Source organism: Scyliorhinus canicula, chromosome 6, assembly GCF_902713615.1.
Source record: "Scyliorhinus canicula chromosome 6, sScyCan1.1, whole genome shotgun sequence".
NCBI classification, from domain to species: Eukaryota; Metazoa; Chordata; class Chondrichthyes; order Carcharhiniformes; family Scyliorhinidae; genus Scyliorhinus; species Scyliorhinus canicula.
Genome location: NC_052151.1, coordinates 175,317,397 through 175,336,658, shown reverse-complemented (window position 1 = coordinate 175,336,658; position 19,262 = coordinate 175,317,397). Strand labels below are relative to the sequence as shown.

At 47.3% G+C, this 19,262-nt stretch overlaps 1 protein-coding gene across 3 annotated transcripts in view; it reads left to right on the top strand.

Moving 5' to 3' along the window:
* Nucleotides 1-19,262, top strand: part of LOC119967657 (probable G-protein coupled receptor 139) — a 53,254-nt gene that overhangs the window by 26,360 nt on the left and 7,632 nt on the right. Inside the window, exons 1-2 of one of the 3 annotated variants that reach the window (XM_038800463.1) lie at nt 4,026-4,242; nt 11,215-11,391. The exons of 1 other annotated variant lie outside the window; for it this stretch is intronic. In XM_038800463.1, the coding sequence (XP_038656391.1) occupies nt 4,173-4,242; nt 11,215-11,391 (247 nt within the window). In that variant the 5' untranslated portion in view covers nt 4,026-4,172. Of the gene's footprint in view, nt 1-4,025; nt 4,243-11,214; nt 11,392-19,262 lie in introns of those variants that run through there. One more of the 3 variants, XM_038800465.1, reaches the window with a different exon arrangement.

Genomic DNA, 19,262 nt, shown 5'->3' with positions numbered 1-19,262 from the left:
TTTGGTCATGGCTGCAGCAACGGATGCCCCAATGATGGCCAGCATCCCCTCCTTCATGGGGTAAGAATATGAAGATGTGTTCATCCCTCATTGGTTCCCTCCTATTCCCTCTGGGTGCACCATGTGGTGCAGGAAGATTGAGGGGAGTGTCTCAGTGAGTGTGCTGCCATCTATTTGGATGGTGTTGCTGCCATGGTTGAATAGCTGGCAGCGTACAGCAATGGAGAACCTTGGAGTTCACTCTCTGCCATGTTGTGCCATTCTGCTGTATTTTGCCCTTCCAAGCTCACGTTTACAATGGATTGCTGTATATTTATGCCTCTTCTTTAAGAGATGCTGTGAGGGATTCTCCGGTCTCCGCCGCACGCCGTATCGACGGCTTCAGGACGTTACCTGAGGCCCACCCCCCCGATACTCCGCCCCCGACCGGCCGAGTTCCCGACGCCGTCGTTAACGTGCGCTATTTTTTGTTGGGAACTCGGCCTGGCGGCTGTGGACTCAGACCAGCGCTGCCACAGTCGGGGGAGAGCCGATCGGCGGGCAGGGGGGACTTTGGCAGGGGTTGAGAGCACTGGGGGGTGGGTGGTCCGGGGGTGGCAAGCCTGGCCAAAAGTGGTGCATTATTTGGCAGCCTGTGTCCGCGCATGGCCGGCGCCATGTTGCACGGCGTGGTTGCTGCAGGCCGCCACCGTGGACATGCGCGACCACGGACGCAGAAATACTCCGGCCGCCGCTGCAGGCTGGTGCTCCACACTGCCTGCCCCCTCGCCCCCAACCAAACGGAGGATCGGTGGCCATTTTGCACCAATTTTGCGGTCTTAAAATGCCACCGTTCTCACGCCGGCGTCAGGTCTTAGGCTGAAAATCGGAGAATCCAGCCGGCTGTATTTTCCAACTAAAACCTGAGGTATAACCTGTAGCTGAAGTACAATCTGAGGTGAAAGGCAGGAGGTGGGATTCTCCGTTCCTGAGACTAAGTTTTGATGCCGGGCCAGGAGTTGCGGAGTTCTACAACAGCAAAACTGCTGCCGCATCCATACCGAATCTGTGCCTGTCAGGGGGAATAACACTGGCGCCACGTGGAACACAATCAATTCCAATGAGAAACTATGTGGTATTCCCTGGATTTGCAATTGACACTCAGGAGAATGACAAGCTTCAGCTGCATATACACACTTCACTCCCCCCGACACACCATCCCAGCCAACAAGATGGCGGGAGGAGAATGGCACGCTGTTTCACAGACGCCGATCTGGAGAGTCTCCTGGACACAGTGGATGAGAGGCGAGTGACCCTGTACCCCAGCCCAGGAAGGAGACTGCCAGCCACCGCCATTCGCTGTCCCTGGGCACAGGTGGAAGAGGCGGTCAGTGCCACCAGCACCATTGTCTGGACCGGTCAGCAGTGCAGGAAGAAACTGCACAACCTCCTCAGGAGGCCAGGGTGAGTAGGCAGCACTTTGCCCCGGCACTAACCCTGTCCCATTCACCCGTAACACACTCGCCACCCGAAGGACGGTCGAAACCCCCACCCTGCACCACATGCCGGCACACATACCAGCCGCCATGACCTGATGCCCTGGCCACCAGCTATCCACCCCCTGGCCTGCATACGGCGGACCGTGTAACAGTGTCGGTTTCTGTTTCCACCCCCCCCCCCCCCCACCCCACCGCGAAGAGTAGGCTGCCCATAGCCGCCGAAAGTGGGAGGAGACTGGAGGGGGGCCGCCGGACCTGTGGCCCCTCACTGTGGCTGAGCAGAGGGCCCTGGACATGGTCACTGGTCTCGGTGAAAGGGAGGTCGCCGGAGTGGAGATTGGCAGCGGGTGAGGAAGTGCAGCCTTGCTGAGTTTACATAGAATTTACAGTGCAGAAGGAGGCCATTCATCCCATCGAGTCTGCACTGGCTCTTGGATAGAGCACCCCACCCAAGGTCAGCACCTCCACCCTATCCCGATAACCCAGTAATCTCACCCAACACTAAGGGCAACTTTGGACACTAAGGGTAATTTATCATGGCCAATTCACCGAACCTGTACATCTTTGAACTGTGGGAGGAAACCGGAGCACCCGGAGGAAACCCACGCCGACACGGGGAGGATGTGTAGACTCCGCACAGACAGTGACCCAAGCCGGGAATCGAACCTGGGACCCTGGTGCTTTGAAGCAATTGTGCTATCCACAATGCTACCGTGCTGGCCTTGTTGCATTTCTTCTGTCCCCTGAGTCAACTCCCCCCACAACACCACCCCCACCCCCTCACCCTAAACCCCACACTCACCCCCACACCACCCTCACCTCCACCTCCACAGTACCCTCACCTCCACCACCAACCCACACTCACCATCACCCTCACACTCACTCCCACAGCACCCTCACCCTCGCCCCCACCACCCCCACCTCTGTACTCCCTCTCGGCCCGCGGTCAATCATGCGTCTTGCCTTTTGTCTTGCAGGACCTTCTGGAGATGGGTGGATCCATATGGTGACCCCGCCCCCAGCATCGTCAGGAGGCCTAAGCGCCGCACGATCACGCCCCTGGTCACTGCATGGGCGTCATTGTAGCAGGTCTCAGCGTCGGTCTATGGCCTCCGGAGAGGCACCATCAGACACGACTGCAGTGGATAAACGCTGACGCCTAGGAGCCAGCCCCCCCGGCCAGGATGGGGGTGGGGGGTGGGGTGGGGGAAGCATTGGGGTGCGTCTCGAACATGTCAGGAACCGTTGAGTGTCATGAAGGCGTCATGCACACTGCCGGGGTATCAGGGGCAGACGTGCATAACGCGCATCTGATGGTCACATATCAGCTGCATGTTTATCGAGTGGGACAACCTTTCAGCAGGTATAGAGTGGCCGGTCATCTGCAGGTTCATGTAGGGGCACATGCATCCCGTCGATCACCCCCTGGACCCAGGGCATCCCATTGATGGCAGCGAACTCCGTTGCCCAGGAATCCTGGTGAGCTCGGTACACATTGAAATGGATGCATTCTGCTGACTGGGCAGATAGGGCCTCTATAACAGAGCGGATTCACCTGTGCACTGAGCTCTGTGAGATCCTGGATGGGTCCCCACGGTGCCTGGAAGGAGCCTGTGGCGTAAAGGTTCAGGGCGACAGTCACCTTGACGGCTACCGGACTTCCCCCATACCCCCACGATGCCAGGTGCACCATGATCTGCCAGATATGTTGCACCGTCTCTCTGCTCAGAAAGTGTCTTCGACGGCATGCCCGGTCCGGCAGGTCCTCGAATGACAGGCACCGTCGGTACACTCGAGACCTCATGCGGTGCCTCCGTTGCATTTCCTCCTCCTCCTCCTGGGCCTGAAGGCCCACCTTCCAACACAACCACACTAGCCAACAGTGGCATCAAAACTAAAATGAATATAGTTAACACTCTTCACACCTCGCCAGCTCTGCAGGAAAATGAGGAACACAAAGGGGCAAGAACTGTCAGAACGAACACCTTGGATCTACGGTGTTAAGACAAATGAAAAGCCGGCAAACAACCACCAGGTGTGCCCACCGAACTCTCAAGTGGAACTAACTCAGGGTAAAGACTGGCCCTCCCTTCAGACCCACTCCATCTCTGTGGCTGTCTATAGTTGACTTTGCCGATTATTAATAACCCATTTTTATTGTTACTGGGAGTCTGCAGTGTGTTGTCTCGAGCTATCAGACAGGATTAGGCAGGGTGGATGCAGAAAGGATGTTCCCGATGGCGGTGGAGTCCAGAACAAGGGGTCACAGTCTCAGGGTCTGGGGAAACCACTTTGCACTGAGGTGAGGAGAAATTTCTTCACCCAGCGAGTGGTGAGTGTGCTGAACCTGTGAAATTGTCTACTTCAGATTTAGAGGAGTTGTTTATCGGTACAGGCTTGATCACTCTGTTCTGTATGATTCTATGATTTAATCTATTTTTTTCATTTTAGGTGTTTTTCTCAAACTGCACAATGACAAGTTCAAATATATTTGTTCTGAAGTATCAGAAAACAGAAAAACAATTTAATTGATTCTATTTGTTCAGTGACTGTCGCTAATGCTACTAATGATGTAATGTGACTGACTCCCCGGATGATTGATGTGTGGTAAATATAAAGCTCCCTTCCTGTGCCTCTGCCGTGTACGAGTCAAAAACTTTCAGCTTGGACAGAATTCATCCACTGTCACAGAAAATGGGACAGCCGACTATTCTGCTGATAAAGGAGATTTACTACCCGATTCTCGCAGTTGTTGGTGTTCCCGGTGAGTTTTTATAATCTGTTTGTTGATAATCTATATTAATGCACTCTTTGTCCTTCATGCCTGTTCGATGAGGTGTAGTGTTTCCTGGATCACAGTGTCACAGAATCAATTGTTGCCAGAACATTTACCCACAATTCCAATGTTCTTGTAATCGGACAAGTTCACTGAATTCTTAACGTTTGCACACTCAGATTTGAACGACCTTCGACACCATCTTGTCATCTCATGCAGACTTAGGACTGCAACATTTATCAAAATGTGTGGGCAGTTTCCCAGAAAATGGGTCTAATACTAATTGTGTCTCACTCGGCTCTGTGTTGTGAATTACCTGTGTTATTAATTTACCTGCAACAGCGTAAAATGCTCTCAATCTGCATCTTCATATATATTTATATTTGGTACACAACAAGGTGAGATGGGAGCAGGAGTGGATCATACAACCCATTGAGCTTGCTCTAACTTTCAGAACGATCATGGCTGATTTTATCCTTCCACTCCATTGTCCTGCTCACCCCTATTTCACTTAATTCTCTTGGAGACCAATATCCGTCCATCCCAGCCTTAAATCTATTCAATCTTTGAAAATCCACAATCTTCTGGGCAGGAGAATTCCAAAGATTTACAATCCTTTGAGTAAAGAAATTCCTCCTCCTCTGAGTGTCAAATGATTGGTCCCATGACCGTGGTCATGTATTTTAGATTCTACAGCCAGTCTAACCTACCTCTTCACATCTACTCTGTTAAGAACCATAAATATTTAAATACGGTCACCTCTCAGTCTTCAAAACTCCAGAGACGCCTAATTTATTTTGCCTCTCATCATAGGAAACCCTCTGACTCAGGGAGGAATCCAGTGAAATTTCACTGCACTGCATGCAGTGAAAGCACATACTCCCTTAAATAGGGAGACTAAAATAGCACACAGTATTCTAGGTGTGGTCTCATCAAGGCCCTGTACAATTGTCACAAGGCTTTTGTATTCTTGTACGAAAAACCCCTTGCAATAAAGGCCAACATACTATTTGCCTTCCTAATTACTTGCTGTACCTCCATGCTAACTTTCTCAGCAGAATTCTCCATTGGTGGGATTTTCTGGTTTGCCAGCAGTGCACCCATACCCAAGGGCAGTCACTTTACTCTCTGCCTCTTTGTCTCTGTCATTAATAATCATCCTGGATGATCTTGGGCTCCAGCTCCAATTTCCTACACACTCCCATATGCCTTGTAATACCTAAGGCCACAGCACTGATCTTTGAGTCATTCTACTAGTCACAGCCTGCCAAGTTGAAAATGCCCCCTTTATGCTGACTTTTTCCATGCTAGCTCAGTGGTGAGCACTGTTGCTTCACAGTGCCAGGGTCCCAGCTTCGATTCCCGGATTGGATCACTGTCCGTGCGGAGTCCCTGAATACTGTGTGTAGCTGTCTCTGCAGCTACCTCTTTTAGAACCTAGGATATAGACCGAGGTATAAACCATCAGGTCATGAGGGTTTTTCAGTTTTTAGTCCCTTAATTTTCTTGAATACCGTTTCTCAGTTAATATTAGTTACCTAGGGCAGCACAGTGGCCTAGTGGTTAGCACAGCTGCCTCACGGCGCTGAGGTCCCAGGTTTGATCCAGTCTCTGGATCACTGTCCATGTGGAGTTTGCACATTCTCCCCGTGTCTGCGTGGGTTTCGCCCCCACAACCAAAAAATGTGCAGATAGGTGGATTGGCCATGCTAAATTGCCCCTTAATTGGAAAAAATTATTGGGTAGTCTAAATTTAAAAAATATATATATATATTAGTTACCTTAATTTCCTTATTATTTTAAACCCCTAGGTTGCCCTTTATATCTGGTGTGAAACTTGTTCCTTCTACTGTGAAATCAGACACAAAATATTTGTTCAATATCTTTCATATTTCCTCCTTCTCAATAATAATTTCTCCTGTTTCTGCTTCAATGGACCAATGTTCACTTTTACTGCACTCTCCCTTTTATGTCCTCGTAAAAACTCTTCTGATCTGATTTTAGATGACTGGCTAATTTACTCAAGTATTCTATTTCTTTCCCTGTCTATAAATATTTTGCTGATCCTTTGCTGCTTTTTAAAACATTCTAGATCTTCAGTGTTGCTACTATTCATTGGAGAATTAGAAGCCTCTTCTTTTAATCAATTATTATCCTTAGTAAGTCATGGAAAGATATTTCTTGCTGAATTTTAGTTTTTCAATGGAATGTATTTTTGTTGAAAATATTCGGATTGAACTTTTAATATTTTATATAAATTGAAACAAAACGTCAGTAACATGTGTATCAATGCCCAAAAATGACAAATTCCTATCCCAACAACTATAACAACCCCCCACTGAAGAGAACGGAGAACCCCACCCCCCCCCCCCCCCGCTCAGAGCTAAAAGTGACCAGATCCTAAAAGTGCAATGTGAACGGCCGTCATCTACAATTGAACCCATTGATCGACCCCCTCACAGTGAACTTGACCTTCAAAAACTCCATCAAATCACCCGGCCACGATGTGCTATTGTGCGGTGTCGCCTGCCTCCAACTCAGCAGAATCCGCTGCTGAGCCAACAATGAGGCGATTGCCAAAGTATCAGCCCCTGCCCCTGCCCTTAATTCTCGCTGGTTCACACCCCAAATATGCCTACTAATGGACAGGGCTCCAGATCCACGTTCAAGGTTGACGATATGTTTTTAAAAAGACCCAAATACCCACCAACTTGGGTCAGGACCAGAACATGTATGTATGGTTCGCAGGCCCACTCGAGCATCGCTCACACCTATCCTCAACACCCTCAGGAAATCAACTCATTCTGGCCTTGGTGAGATGTGCCCTGAACACCACCTTGAGCTGCATCAAACCTAACCTCGCACAAGATGACGAAGCGTTCACCCTACGGAGGGACTTACTCCACAGCTCCTCCTCCAAAATGGGTCCCAGCTCCTCCTCCCACCTGGCCTTCACCTCCTCAACCAACACCTGCCCTTCCTCTATGATCCATCCATATATTCTGGACGTGCTTCCCTCCTCTGGATCCACACAGGAGAGTTACCTTTCCAGCGCCTCCGGAAATGTTGGAAAAGCCCGCCGAACCCAATCCCGCTCCTGAAAATACCTGAACGTATCCTCCCCACCATGTCCTGCTTTCTCCTTCAGCTCCTCACAGCCAGCGAACCGACCCTCCAAATACAAGTCCTTCACCCTCTCCAACCCCTTGCCTTTCCACCTCCCAAGCCTGGTAATCCAATTGTGCCGGTACAAACAGCTGGTTTTTACTGATTGGAGCCCACCTTGATACTGTCTACACGTTAAAATGCTGGCGGAGTTGTTGACATATCTTTCACGTGGAGATGACCACTGAATGCAAAGAATATTTCGCTGGGGCAAACACCAGAGATGTCGTCACCTGCACCTCCAAGCACGACCCCTTGCATGCCCTTGCATGACCCCGACTCTATCTGCACCCAAATTACTTCCTGATCCCAAACCAATCCAGCCCAATAATAAAACATCAAGCTGGCCAGTGCTAAATCCCCCACCCTCACCTGCCCCTCCCTCTGCAAGACCCCCATGTGAATCCGAGGAGTTCCCCCCGTCCATATTAATCCCATTATGAGCCATTCCAACTCACAAAAAAATGTTTAGGGCAGAAAGACTGGGAGGCATTGAAACAAAAACACAAATCTTGTCAAGATATCCACCTTTAAAGCTTGTTCCCAGCCCGCCAGTGACAATGGGAGGCTGTCCAACCTCTGTAAATCCACCCGGACACTACTGGCCAGGCTAGTGAAATTCAATTTGTGAAGCTGTGCCCACTCCCGTACCTCCTGGGCCCCCAGGGAGCGGAAACCATTCTCAGCGAACACAAAACGGCAGCCGCTTCAACCCAGCTCATCCCCTCGGGGTCCTAACCACAAAATACTCACTCTTCCCAAAGTTTAGTTTATGCCCCGTAAAGGATCATGGTGTTTGTTCACACACCAGCAGGCGGAGCCTCATATAGCAGCCACACCCACAAAACACAACCAGGACCGATCCCAAACTATCCAGAACCTGCAAACAAGTAGCTCCATTCAACCCTATCGAATGCTTTTTCTGCATCCAACAATACAGTTATCTCCGGCTCCAGTCTCACTGCTGATATGGCAACCATACTGAGCCACAGCCTCACATTGGCTGCCAGCTTCCTGCCCTTCAACTCGTCTGCCTGGTCTTCCCCCTCGACCTCTGGGAGTCAGGACTATAACTTTAACGCTAAAACTTTAGCCAAAAGTTTCACATCCACATTGAGCAGAGAAATTGGCTGGTCTGACCTCCATTGTGTGGGGTCCTTATCCTTCTTAAGAAGGCAGGAAATGGACACTTCCCCCAATGTCGCCAGGAGGGGACCCCGTGTCAATGACTCATTGAACATCCCCAGCACCAATCGGGCCATTTGATTTGTGAACTTCTTATAGAATTCTACTGTGAACCTATCTAGCCCTGGTGCCTTTCCCATCTACCTCTTTCCCAAGGCTGTGTGAACCTCCTCTAACCCCAAAGGTGCCTCCAACTCCCTTCACAGTTCCTCTCCCACCTCGGGGACTCCAAACCCTCGAAGAACTCTGCCATTCCCTTTCCATCTTCACAGGCCACTCCCACCCCCTGCCAAGTCCTGCATGTTCCAGATGATGAACGTTGTCGGACGTCTCTCACCTCCCTCCCCTCAAGTCAGCCTTTGGCACCATGATTCTATGTTCGTACCCAAATTCCTGTATCCCCGGCCCACCCAAGATGGCCACCAGCTCCATCCCCAGAGTGAGACAAAGCAAATCCCTGGTCACTGTTAGTTCTCCCCAGCCCCGGAACACCCCCCCCCCCACCCCCACCTCCCACACCTCCCACCCGGCCAGCCCCCCAGACCGTCTGCCGCCACAACACCCCTAGTAGGCCACACACAAATGAAAAACAAGGCCCATTCTGCCCCACCCCACCTGACCCATCAGGGCGCAGCCTCTCCTTCCACTCCACTCCCATCCGCTCGCCACCCCATTCCCTGTTGCCAGCGCAGTGGCCCCAGCAGGGTCCCCCTCAAATATCTTCTCAAGAACAACTACCACCCCATCCCTCCTGGCCCACACTTGCCTTCAACGCGCCCAACACCCCACTACATTAATAGGCCTCTTTCCACTCTACGCCAAACTCAACAATCCCCCTATTTCTTATTATTATCTCCCCCAGCCCCAGCAGAGCCAAAGATAAATAACACACAAAGGCATAAGTAGATTACGCAACCCCACCCCCCTTCATATTGCCCCAAACATTCCTCTTCACACTGGCTGCAAATTATTCTCTCTGGTGAAGGCCTCTGCCTGTTCCGGCCTGTCAAAATAATAATTTTTTGTGTCCATGGTGACCTGCAGCCTTGCTGGGTACAGCACCCCAAGCTGCACGTCCTTACTGTAAAACACCACCTTCGCCCTGATAAATGGCTGAACATCTCTTCGCCAGCTCAGTCCCAATTTCCTGATATAGCTGCACCATGTAACCATCACAGTCAACAACCACTCCAAGACTCACTCCTTCCATTGACAACTTTGGAAGTGGAGAATCACCGCCAGCGGTGGCTCATTTGGCCTTGGCTTTTACCTGAGCGTCTGATGAACTCTCTCCAACACCTGAGGGACAAACACCTCCTCTCCTTCCACCAGCCGAGAAAATGCCTTTGAAAAATACTGGTTCAGTTTCTAGCCCTCCATAGCCTTCTGCAGCCCCACTACCCTGATGTTTAGCTGCCTTGACCTGTTCTCCAGATCCTCCACTTTCAACCATAGAAATTTGTTGCCCTCCACCACCCTCCATCAGCCACTCTGCTCCAATGAGGCAAGCCGATTCTCGTGCTGTGACAAGGCTTCTTCCATTCCTCTCAACATCTCGCCCAGCGCTTTTACACATTCAAGGTATTCACTGTTCACAAATTGGGCACAAAGTCTCCTCAACAGTGACTTTAAAGGATTCCTGTATCTCCTTCCCTGCCGCTCGAACTGCCCACCCATCTGTTCACCAAATTACTCCAGTTCCTGCGGCAGTGCCACTGTCAATGTGTCTAGTTTAATGGACGCCTGGTCCATCTTCCCTCCTTCAAATTCTTTTGATGAGTTAATCTCGAACTGAGCTTCTTTCACAGATGATTTCAACATGCCTCCACAGGGAAACAACTCTCTCAACCCACCGAGGGTGTTTGAGCTTCAAAACTCCATTGAAAAGCAGGCTAAAAGTCCCTGGAATATATATTTTGTGAACATTTTGAGTTAAAAAAAAAATATTTCCCAGTGTTTATTTGGTTTGTGTCCTTCCTGCTCTTTATTCTTCATTCTCTGCCTATTCCCTTGCTTTTCATTTACTTTTATTTTTGCCGCAGGAAGTCTTTCAACACCAGGCTAAGGTCCAACAGGATTGTTTCAAATCACTAGCTTTCGGAGCACTGCTCCTTCCTCACGTGAATTTATTTTTCCCGTAACACTTTTGATATATGGATGATTTATGGACATTTGTCTTTAAGGCAACATGCCATTTTACATCAAGCGGAAGAAAAGGATGGCCTGTGCCGTTAATACAAACAGTAGGATTCAGAAGGTTGTGCTACTTCAGAATAGTTATTGGAGATTGGATGGCCTCAGTGATGACTCGGTTGATTGATGTGTCTGGTGGTCAATGAATTGGCTGTAAAGGCTGTGCTCTGCCCAGTAACAGACGGCGATTGGATATTATTCCTCTGGATTGTTTTTCAGCATCATGAGATTCCATTTTAGTTTCACTTCTGGAGTTTTTATGAGAGTTATTTGTTAACTCACTTGTGTTGTGACTCCGTGGCACGTGGGGCTGGAATTGGAGCTGGAATTGACTGTGCACTTTCCCAGGGTGGCGTAACAATTTATTTCCATTGCTTTTAGATAGTGGCACTCAAGTTTTTCTTCTCTCTCTTACAGCAAACTTAATGACGATTGTGACACTCACTCGAGGAAACTGCGGCCTTTCCAAATGTATCTCCATCTATATGGTGGCCATGGCAACAGGAGATCTACTAGTTATGATCATCAATGTAATGATGTATCATATTTTCAGTTATCATTTTCCACATTCATTCCTGTCTCACACTCCCGTGTGTAAGTTCATTCTATATATGACTGGTGTCAGCCTCGATTTGGCTGTTTGGTTCACTGTTTCCTTCACATTTGACCGTTTTATAATTATCTGCTGTCAGAAGTTTAAAACAAAATACTGCACCGAGAGAACTGCGGCTCTGGTTATAACAATGATCTCTATCCTGATCATTATAAAGAACATCCCCGTATTATTTGCCTATGAATCTGAACAGATGATTAACAAGTTGTTTTGGGGCTGCCGGGTAAATCTGGAATTTGTTTCCTCACCTTTTGGTACAGTGTACAAATGGTTTTACAGCATCTGGCGTGTCTGACTCCCATTTACTTTAATTGTCCTGTTTAATTCTTTGACAGTTGGACGTGTTTTAGTGGCCAGCAGAGCTCGTAGGAGACTCCGGGGTCACAGTAGTGAGAATCAGAGTGATTCCGAGATGGAGAATCGAAGGAAATCCATTATTTTACTCTTCACTATCTCGGGCAGTTTTATACTGTTGTGGCTGACAGACAATGTGAGCTTTGTAACGACAAGATTGATTAGCATAAATAACTATCGAGGTGACCGCGCAGCCCCTGCATATATCGTCAAAGAAACTGGAGCTATGACAAAACTTTTGAATTCCTGCATAAACACATTTATTTATGCAGCCACCCAGAGGAAATTCAGGGAAGAATTGAAGAAGGTGTTGAAATATCCCTGGACACTGATTGAAGGATTGTTTAAAAATGAATCCAAACCAATCTAGAATTCACTTTGGAACATTAGAATGAGTTTCAGTTCCTGTTTTTGATCAGACTGATCTTCTCTCCTTTGGAAATTGATGTTGGTTTTTCACAATATTCATAGGTAGAGAGTCAAATTTCTCTTTCTTTAGCAGGCACAACACCAAAGATTGCTCGTCCAGCCACAGTAACTCCATTTATTTATTTTTACAGTCAGACGTTTCAATACTTAGTCTTCATTTATCTTGAGACAGAAAGTTTCGAAGCTCAGACACTCCTCCAAGAATTGTGTCTGATGTCAGTGAGCATCCCAAGTCCTGGTGTGACCAGCTCCCTCCCTCCAGGTCCCCCGCAGGCGCTTTCACATTACTCCAGACCAAAGAGAGTGATCTTGAGTTAAAGAGAATCACAACACAAGAAGATACAAATTCGGAGCAGGAGTGGACAACTATATCTACATCATCCATTTCCGTTGTAAACACGGAGACAAAATATTCATTTAAAATCCTTCCCACAGCCTCTGCTTCGACACACAAGTTTCCTTCTTCATCTCTGATAGGTCCCACTTTTCCTTTAACTAACCATTTACCATTAATATATTGACAAAACCTGAACTGGACTCCTCCCCTTGAGTTACTGTTCTGGCATTCACTGTGAGTAGCCATCACCCCCTCAAGCTGATCAGTGATATCGGCCTGGATTCTCCGAGCTGCGATGCCAGCAATGCAGATCGCGATTGGACGGAGGATTAGGCATCCGGCAGAAATTGAGATTCAAACTGGGTTCCATGCCAGCATGAATAAGCTCCAAGTTCTGTGCAAATCCCTGTGCAAAGTGGTGTTGGGCTGTTCCATTCTGCCACACTTCACATGCAAGCTTTCTGGCTGGCTTGCCAATGTACTAAGCATTGTATTGTGTGTACCCATCAGTCTTCTGCCAAATGCCCCATTGATCTGATCATGTGAGTCCTCTGCAGCCAAACTGGCACAGGCACAACCGCTTTCCCCATCCCCGAATCAGTATCGGACCTGGCGGCCATGAGTGTGAAATACCGTAATGGCGATACTTCACCACTCAGTACCTTTTTGCTCTTCTATCACTGCTGCACAACTTGGATATCTGGCAGTTATTGGATATCTGCAAAAATTCACAAGGGTAAGAGTAAGGGAAATATCATCCTCACAGGCTTTAACCCCACTGCTGGTCATGGCTGCAGCAACGGATGCCCCAATGATGGCCAGTACTCCCCCCTTTATGGGGTAAGAATATGCAGATGTGCTCATCCCTCATTGGTTCCCTCCTATTACATCTGGGGTGCACCATTTGGTGCAGGAAGATTGAGGGGAGTGTCTCAGTGAGTCTGCTGTCACTTATTTGGATGGTATCGCTGACATGACCAATAGCTGGCAGCGTGCAGCAATGGAGAACCTTGGAGCTAACTGTCAACTATTCTTGTGCCATTTGCTCTGCCAAGCTCAATGTTACAATGGCTTCCTGAGCCTTTACACCTCTTCTTTAAGAGACGGCATATATTCAGATTAAATCCTGTCATATTGATGATGATAGGGTGATAGTTAAGACATTATTTGTCACAGAGAGAATTGTAAGGTAGTCAAAATGTGATAGGAGAGGCCGCAGCAGGAGAAACAAGGGACATTGAAGTGAGTCAATGTAAGAGTGAATTAATAGGTTAAATAAAAGAGGGAATAGATCTAACACCCCTGCATTAGAGTAAAATCACATTCTGGTCAAATGCTCAAGGTCTTAATATCAGCAGAACTCAGCACCAACGTTATTTACTTTTTAAGAATATCAGTCAGCACCTAGCTAGGAGTTTACAGACAAGCTTTTGGGTGAAGGTTCAATAGTAAATCTAACTGGGCAATGTTAGACCACAGGCCGGTGCTGCAGCCATTCTGGTTCCAAGTACAGGAGGCACAACATCTTCGCTCAATAAAGCCTCGATTATTCCACTACTCTCGTCTTTGTGGCCATTGATAGTGCATCAATAAGAAAACAGCCGGGACAGATGCATGCAGAATTCAGAAGGGTTAAGCAGAACAATTTTGATACATGGATACGAGTGTTGGAGTTGCAACTATCAATGAGGCGCTAAGAGAGGTCATTCTCTTTGAGGAATTTACAAATTCGCTACCTTCTATGATAAGAACCCATGTTGAAGACCAAAGGGTGATAATACTCGACAAACATCAAAGATGGCTGATGATTCTGAGCAAATCCATGAATGTAAGTCTTTGTACCATGACAACCACAATTTTGAGAAAGATAGGAAATGGGAGAGTGAAAGATAGGCAGCTAGTCAAGGTAAAGAATGGATAGTTGTGAATACTCTGAGATCTCCTCCTCAGACCAGAAAGGAAGGCATTGAGATTGACAGTGAGACTCAAACGTGTAGGTGCTATCATTGCAATAAGGTGAGACACGTTCGTTCAGCATGTTGGAAGTTGCGAGGAAAGCCCAAGGCACTTGTTGGAGTCCTTCCTTTTCACTGGTATATACTTTTCGGAGTACTGTGAAAAATCTTTTTGAAATTCCTCCACTGTTCCTGAATTGTCCCACCACAAAGGCTTTGCTGCCAATCTACCCTCGCCAACTCCTTCCTCATCCCATTGTCGTCTCTTTTGTTTAAGCACAAGACACTGGTATTGGATTTCACAAACTATCTGTATTTTAAATTCAGCCGTACTATGGTCGCTCCTTCCGAGAGGATTGTTAACTATGAGATCATTAATTATTCCTGTCTCATTACACATCTAGGAGAGCTTGCTCCCTTAGAGGTTCCATTACATACTGTTCGAGGAAACTATTGCGGATACATTCTGTGAACTCCTCCTCAAGGCTTCCCTGACAGATTTGGTTTGACCAATCAACATGTGATGTTTTGTGCCGTCAACTCATTTATTTTGTTTTAAATGCTACGAGCATTCAGATAAAGTGCCTTTCTGCTAGTTTTAATACCTTCTTTTTAAATCCTCACACTTCAATTAATAACATCTCCTGAATTCCTCTTCCTTGATCTTTTTTCATAACTTTCAATGCATTTGAACCCACCTTCCCACATGCTAACCTGCTGCTTTGCCAGATGTGGTTACTGCAGCTCGCAATGAGCACTGTGAAGCAACAGTGATAACCACTGTGCTACCGTGCCACCCACAGAGACATGGTTGCAGGATGGTTACAACTGAGAGGTAAATATCCAAGGGTATCAGACTATTCAAAAGGACATGTGATGATGTGCATAAGCAATCATGTATATAATGATGTAATTGACCTCCGACCAGCAGATGGGAGTGGAAATCTAACACATGACTCTGTACATCGAAGAGTTGGGAGATAGTCGTGTTGGTGGATCATCATACTTGCAGTAGCTCTAGGATAATTTATCAGCATTAGTTGTTCGTGATATATTCCTTGTAGTTATCTTTACCACGCATTTATTTTATAATAAAATACTTTAACTCGTCAAGATCTAGTCATTATCCTGTGCATCATTCCTACCGGCCAAGCATCAGTAACACGGTATCAGATCTGAAGATCTACTAAGAAAACAAGATTCTTTCAATATCCAAACAACTAAAGATAACTCCGAACAAGAAGGAGGTAAAAAAGGAAAAATCTTCGACTAACCTCATTAACTCCTGGTACACAACGGACGGTAAGACTTCTAAGTTCAGGATGAAAGGTCTGAAGGCACCACGTCAGCTTCGAGTCACTGGTAATGTAGATGAGAATTGCCGTTTATTCAAACAGAAATTCACACTCTATGTTGCGGCCTTGGTCTGCAGGCACAGCCTGATGAGAGGTACATAGCGTTGCTGCTCGCTGTAGCAGATCGACAAGCGATAGAAATATTTACTACGTTCGTTTTCAATAGCGAGGTGGATAGCAACAACTTCGAGGAAGTTGTAAAGCAATTTGATCGGCATTGCACTCCAAAAGAAAAATGAGATGTTTGCGGTGGTGTAAAGCACTGATATTTAAGGATGACATCAGGACAATAGTGAGCGATGATATAGGTTCTATGGAGAAAAAGATTGAATCCATTTGGGTGGAAATTGGAAATAGGAAGGAGAAAAGATCACTGATAGGCATAGTTTATAGGCCACCAAAGAATAACAGCACGGTGGGATGGGCATAAAACAAAGAGATAACTGATGCATGTAAAAATGATATGGCAATTATTATGGGGGATTTTAATCTACATGTTGATTGGTCAAACCAAATCTGTCAGGGAAGCCTTGAGGAGGAGTTCACAGAATGTATCGGCAATAGTTTCCTCGAACAGTATGTAATGGAGCCTCTGAGGGAGCAAGCTCTCCTAGATGTGGTCCTGTGTAATGAGACAGGAATAATTAATGATCTCATAGTTAGCAATCCTCTCGGAAGGAGCGACCATAGTATGGCTGAATTTAAAATACAGATGGATTGTGAAATCCAATACCAGTGTCCTGTGCTTAAACAAAAGAGACGACAATGGGATGAGGAAGGAGTTGGCGAGGGTAGATTGGCAGCAAAGCCTTTATGGTGGGACAATTCAGGAACAGTGGAGGACTTTCAAATAGATTTTTCACAGTACTCAGAAAAAGTATATATCAGTGAAAAGGAAGGACTGTAGGAACAAGGATAATCAGCTGTTGTTATCGAAGGAAATAAAGGAGAGTATCAAATTGAAAGAAAAGGCACACAAAATGGCAAAGATTAGTGGGAAACTTTAAAGGTCAACTGAAATCCACGAAAAAAGCTATAAAGAAAATTAAGATAGATTATGAAAGTAAACTAGCTCAAAATATAACAACAGAGAACATTTCTACAAATATATAAAATGAAAAAGAGTAGCTAAGGTAAACATTGGTCCTTTAGAGGATGAGAAGGGGATATAATAATGGGAAATGAGGAAATGGCTGAAGCATTGAACAGACCTTTTGTGTGGGTCTTCACAGTGGAAGGCATAAATAACATGCTGATGATTGTTGGCAAGGAGGCTATGGCAGGCGAGGACTTAGAAGCTATCATTATCACTCAGGATGAAGATCACTACTCAGGATCACTGCAAGATGAAGGCATGTAAAATCGCTGGCTCCAAAGCACCCCTCCCTGATGAGCTCAACACATTCTCTGCCCGCTTTGAACAAGAGGTCAGCGAGAGCAAGCCCTGCACCACAGAAGTCTCAGATGAACTTGTATCTGAGATCACCATTGCAGACGTCAGAGCAGCCTTCTCGAAGGTCAACCCATGGAAAGCTACTGGCCCGGATTGGGTACCCGGACGAGAACTCAAGTCTTGCGCGGATCAGCTGGCGGGGGTATTCGCAGACATCTTTAACCTCTCTTTACAACAATCAACACGGACCAGAAACATTTAGAGAACCTCGAGTTTCAAGTGTTTTTCACGGTATGGGGCCCACGGTATGCAAGAAGTGTGAGTTTCACATGAAATATGTTGTTTATTTGGGATATTGGGTGGACAGGGATGGCCTGAACCCAGTCACCGAGAATGTGAGAGCATAAAACTGGCCGCAGACCCCCGAGGAACCACAGAGCTTTGCTCTTTTCTTGGACTGGTCAATTGTTATGACAGATTCATTCTGAATTTGACAACCGTCCTGACCCCCGTTCCCTTGCTCCTCAAGAAGCACCAGCCTTTACCAGGCCCAGGATGAGGCGTTTAAGAAAGTGAAATGGAGATTGTCCGCTTCGGGATGTTGACACATTTCGATCCTTCGTCACGATTCCTTGTCACATGTGATGCATCACAGGATGGGGTTGGGGCAGCCTGTCTCAGCGGATGAGAAATGGCCGTGAACATCCAATTGCCTTTGCCTAACGGACGCTAGCTATGGCTGAGAAAAAGTACATTCACATTGAAAAATAAGGTCTGGTGGTCATATTTGGTGTGAGATGTTTTCCCAAGTATGGCTGTGGCTGTGGCCACCATTTCTTTATCATCATGCCATTGCTGAGCTTCCTCCGTGAAGCCAAGCTGATCCCACCAATTGCTTCCACAAGGATCCGGCACTGGGCCTTGTTATTGGCTGCTTTCGAATACTCTTTTGATCACCGCCCAGGGGCCCAGGTTGCACAGGCTGATGGGTTGAGACCCCTTCCCCTGCAGACTGAATCCACAATCCCCTCCACGGCAGGTAAAGTGGTCGCTGTGCTGAATTTTATGGACTCCTTGCCTATCTCTGCATCATATATTCATGACTGCATGCAAACAGACCCCATCCTTGCCAAGGTGTGACATTTGGTGCTACACAGTGGCCGGCAAAGACAGCAACAAGGGGAATTCAATGCTTTCTCCTCGATGCTTTCCGAGCTGACTATGGAAGATGGTGTCCTTCTGTGGGGCAGGAAGGCATTTGTTCCGGCGAAGGGCCTTGGAATCGTATTGAAGGACCTTCACAACGGATACTCCAGAGTGTCCAAAATGTTGGCGAGGAGTTATGTCTGGAGGCTCTGTATGGACATAGAATTCGAGGTTAGCTCAACAGTGCTCACTCTGTCATGAGAATCAGAGATTCCCCGCGGCAGCACCCCAAAACCCTTGTGAGTAAAACTTAGTCTCACATACATACCAATTTCACCCGTCCATTCCTGGGTTCGACGTTTCTGATCCTGGTAGTCGCCCACTCCAAGTGTCATCTCTCAGTGCTCGTAGGGGGACTGATTGCACGGTAGCATAGTGGTTTGCACAATCGCTTCACAGCTCCAGGATCCCAGGTTCGATTCCCGGCTTGGGTCACTGTCTGTGCGGAGCCTGCACGTTCTCCCCGTGTGTGCGTGGGTTTCCTCCGGGTGCTCCAGTTTCCTCCCACAGTCCAAAGATGTGCAGGTTAGGTGGATTGGCCATGATAAATTGCCTTAGTGTCCAAAATTTCCCCTTGTGTTGAGGTGGGGTTCCTGGGTTATGGGGATAGCGTGGGGGGTGTGTGGGCTTGGGTAGGGTGCTCTTTCCAAGGGCTGGTGCAGACTCGATGGGCCGAATGCACTGCACTGTAAATTCTATGATAGAACTGAACTTGGTTAATATATCTTATGTGTCGCCGCACAAGATGGTGACGATCGCCTACCGGGAATCTATTGAGTGATTGCGCAGTTCTTTTTCCACTTGATGTGCTCATAACATCAAG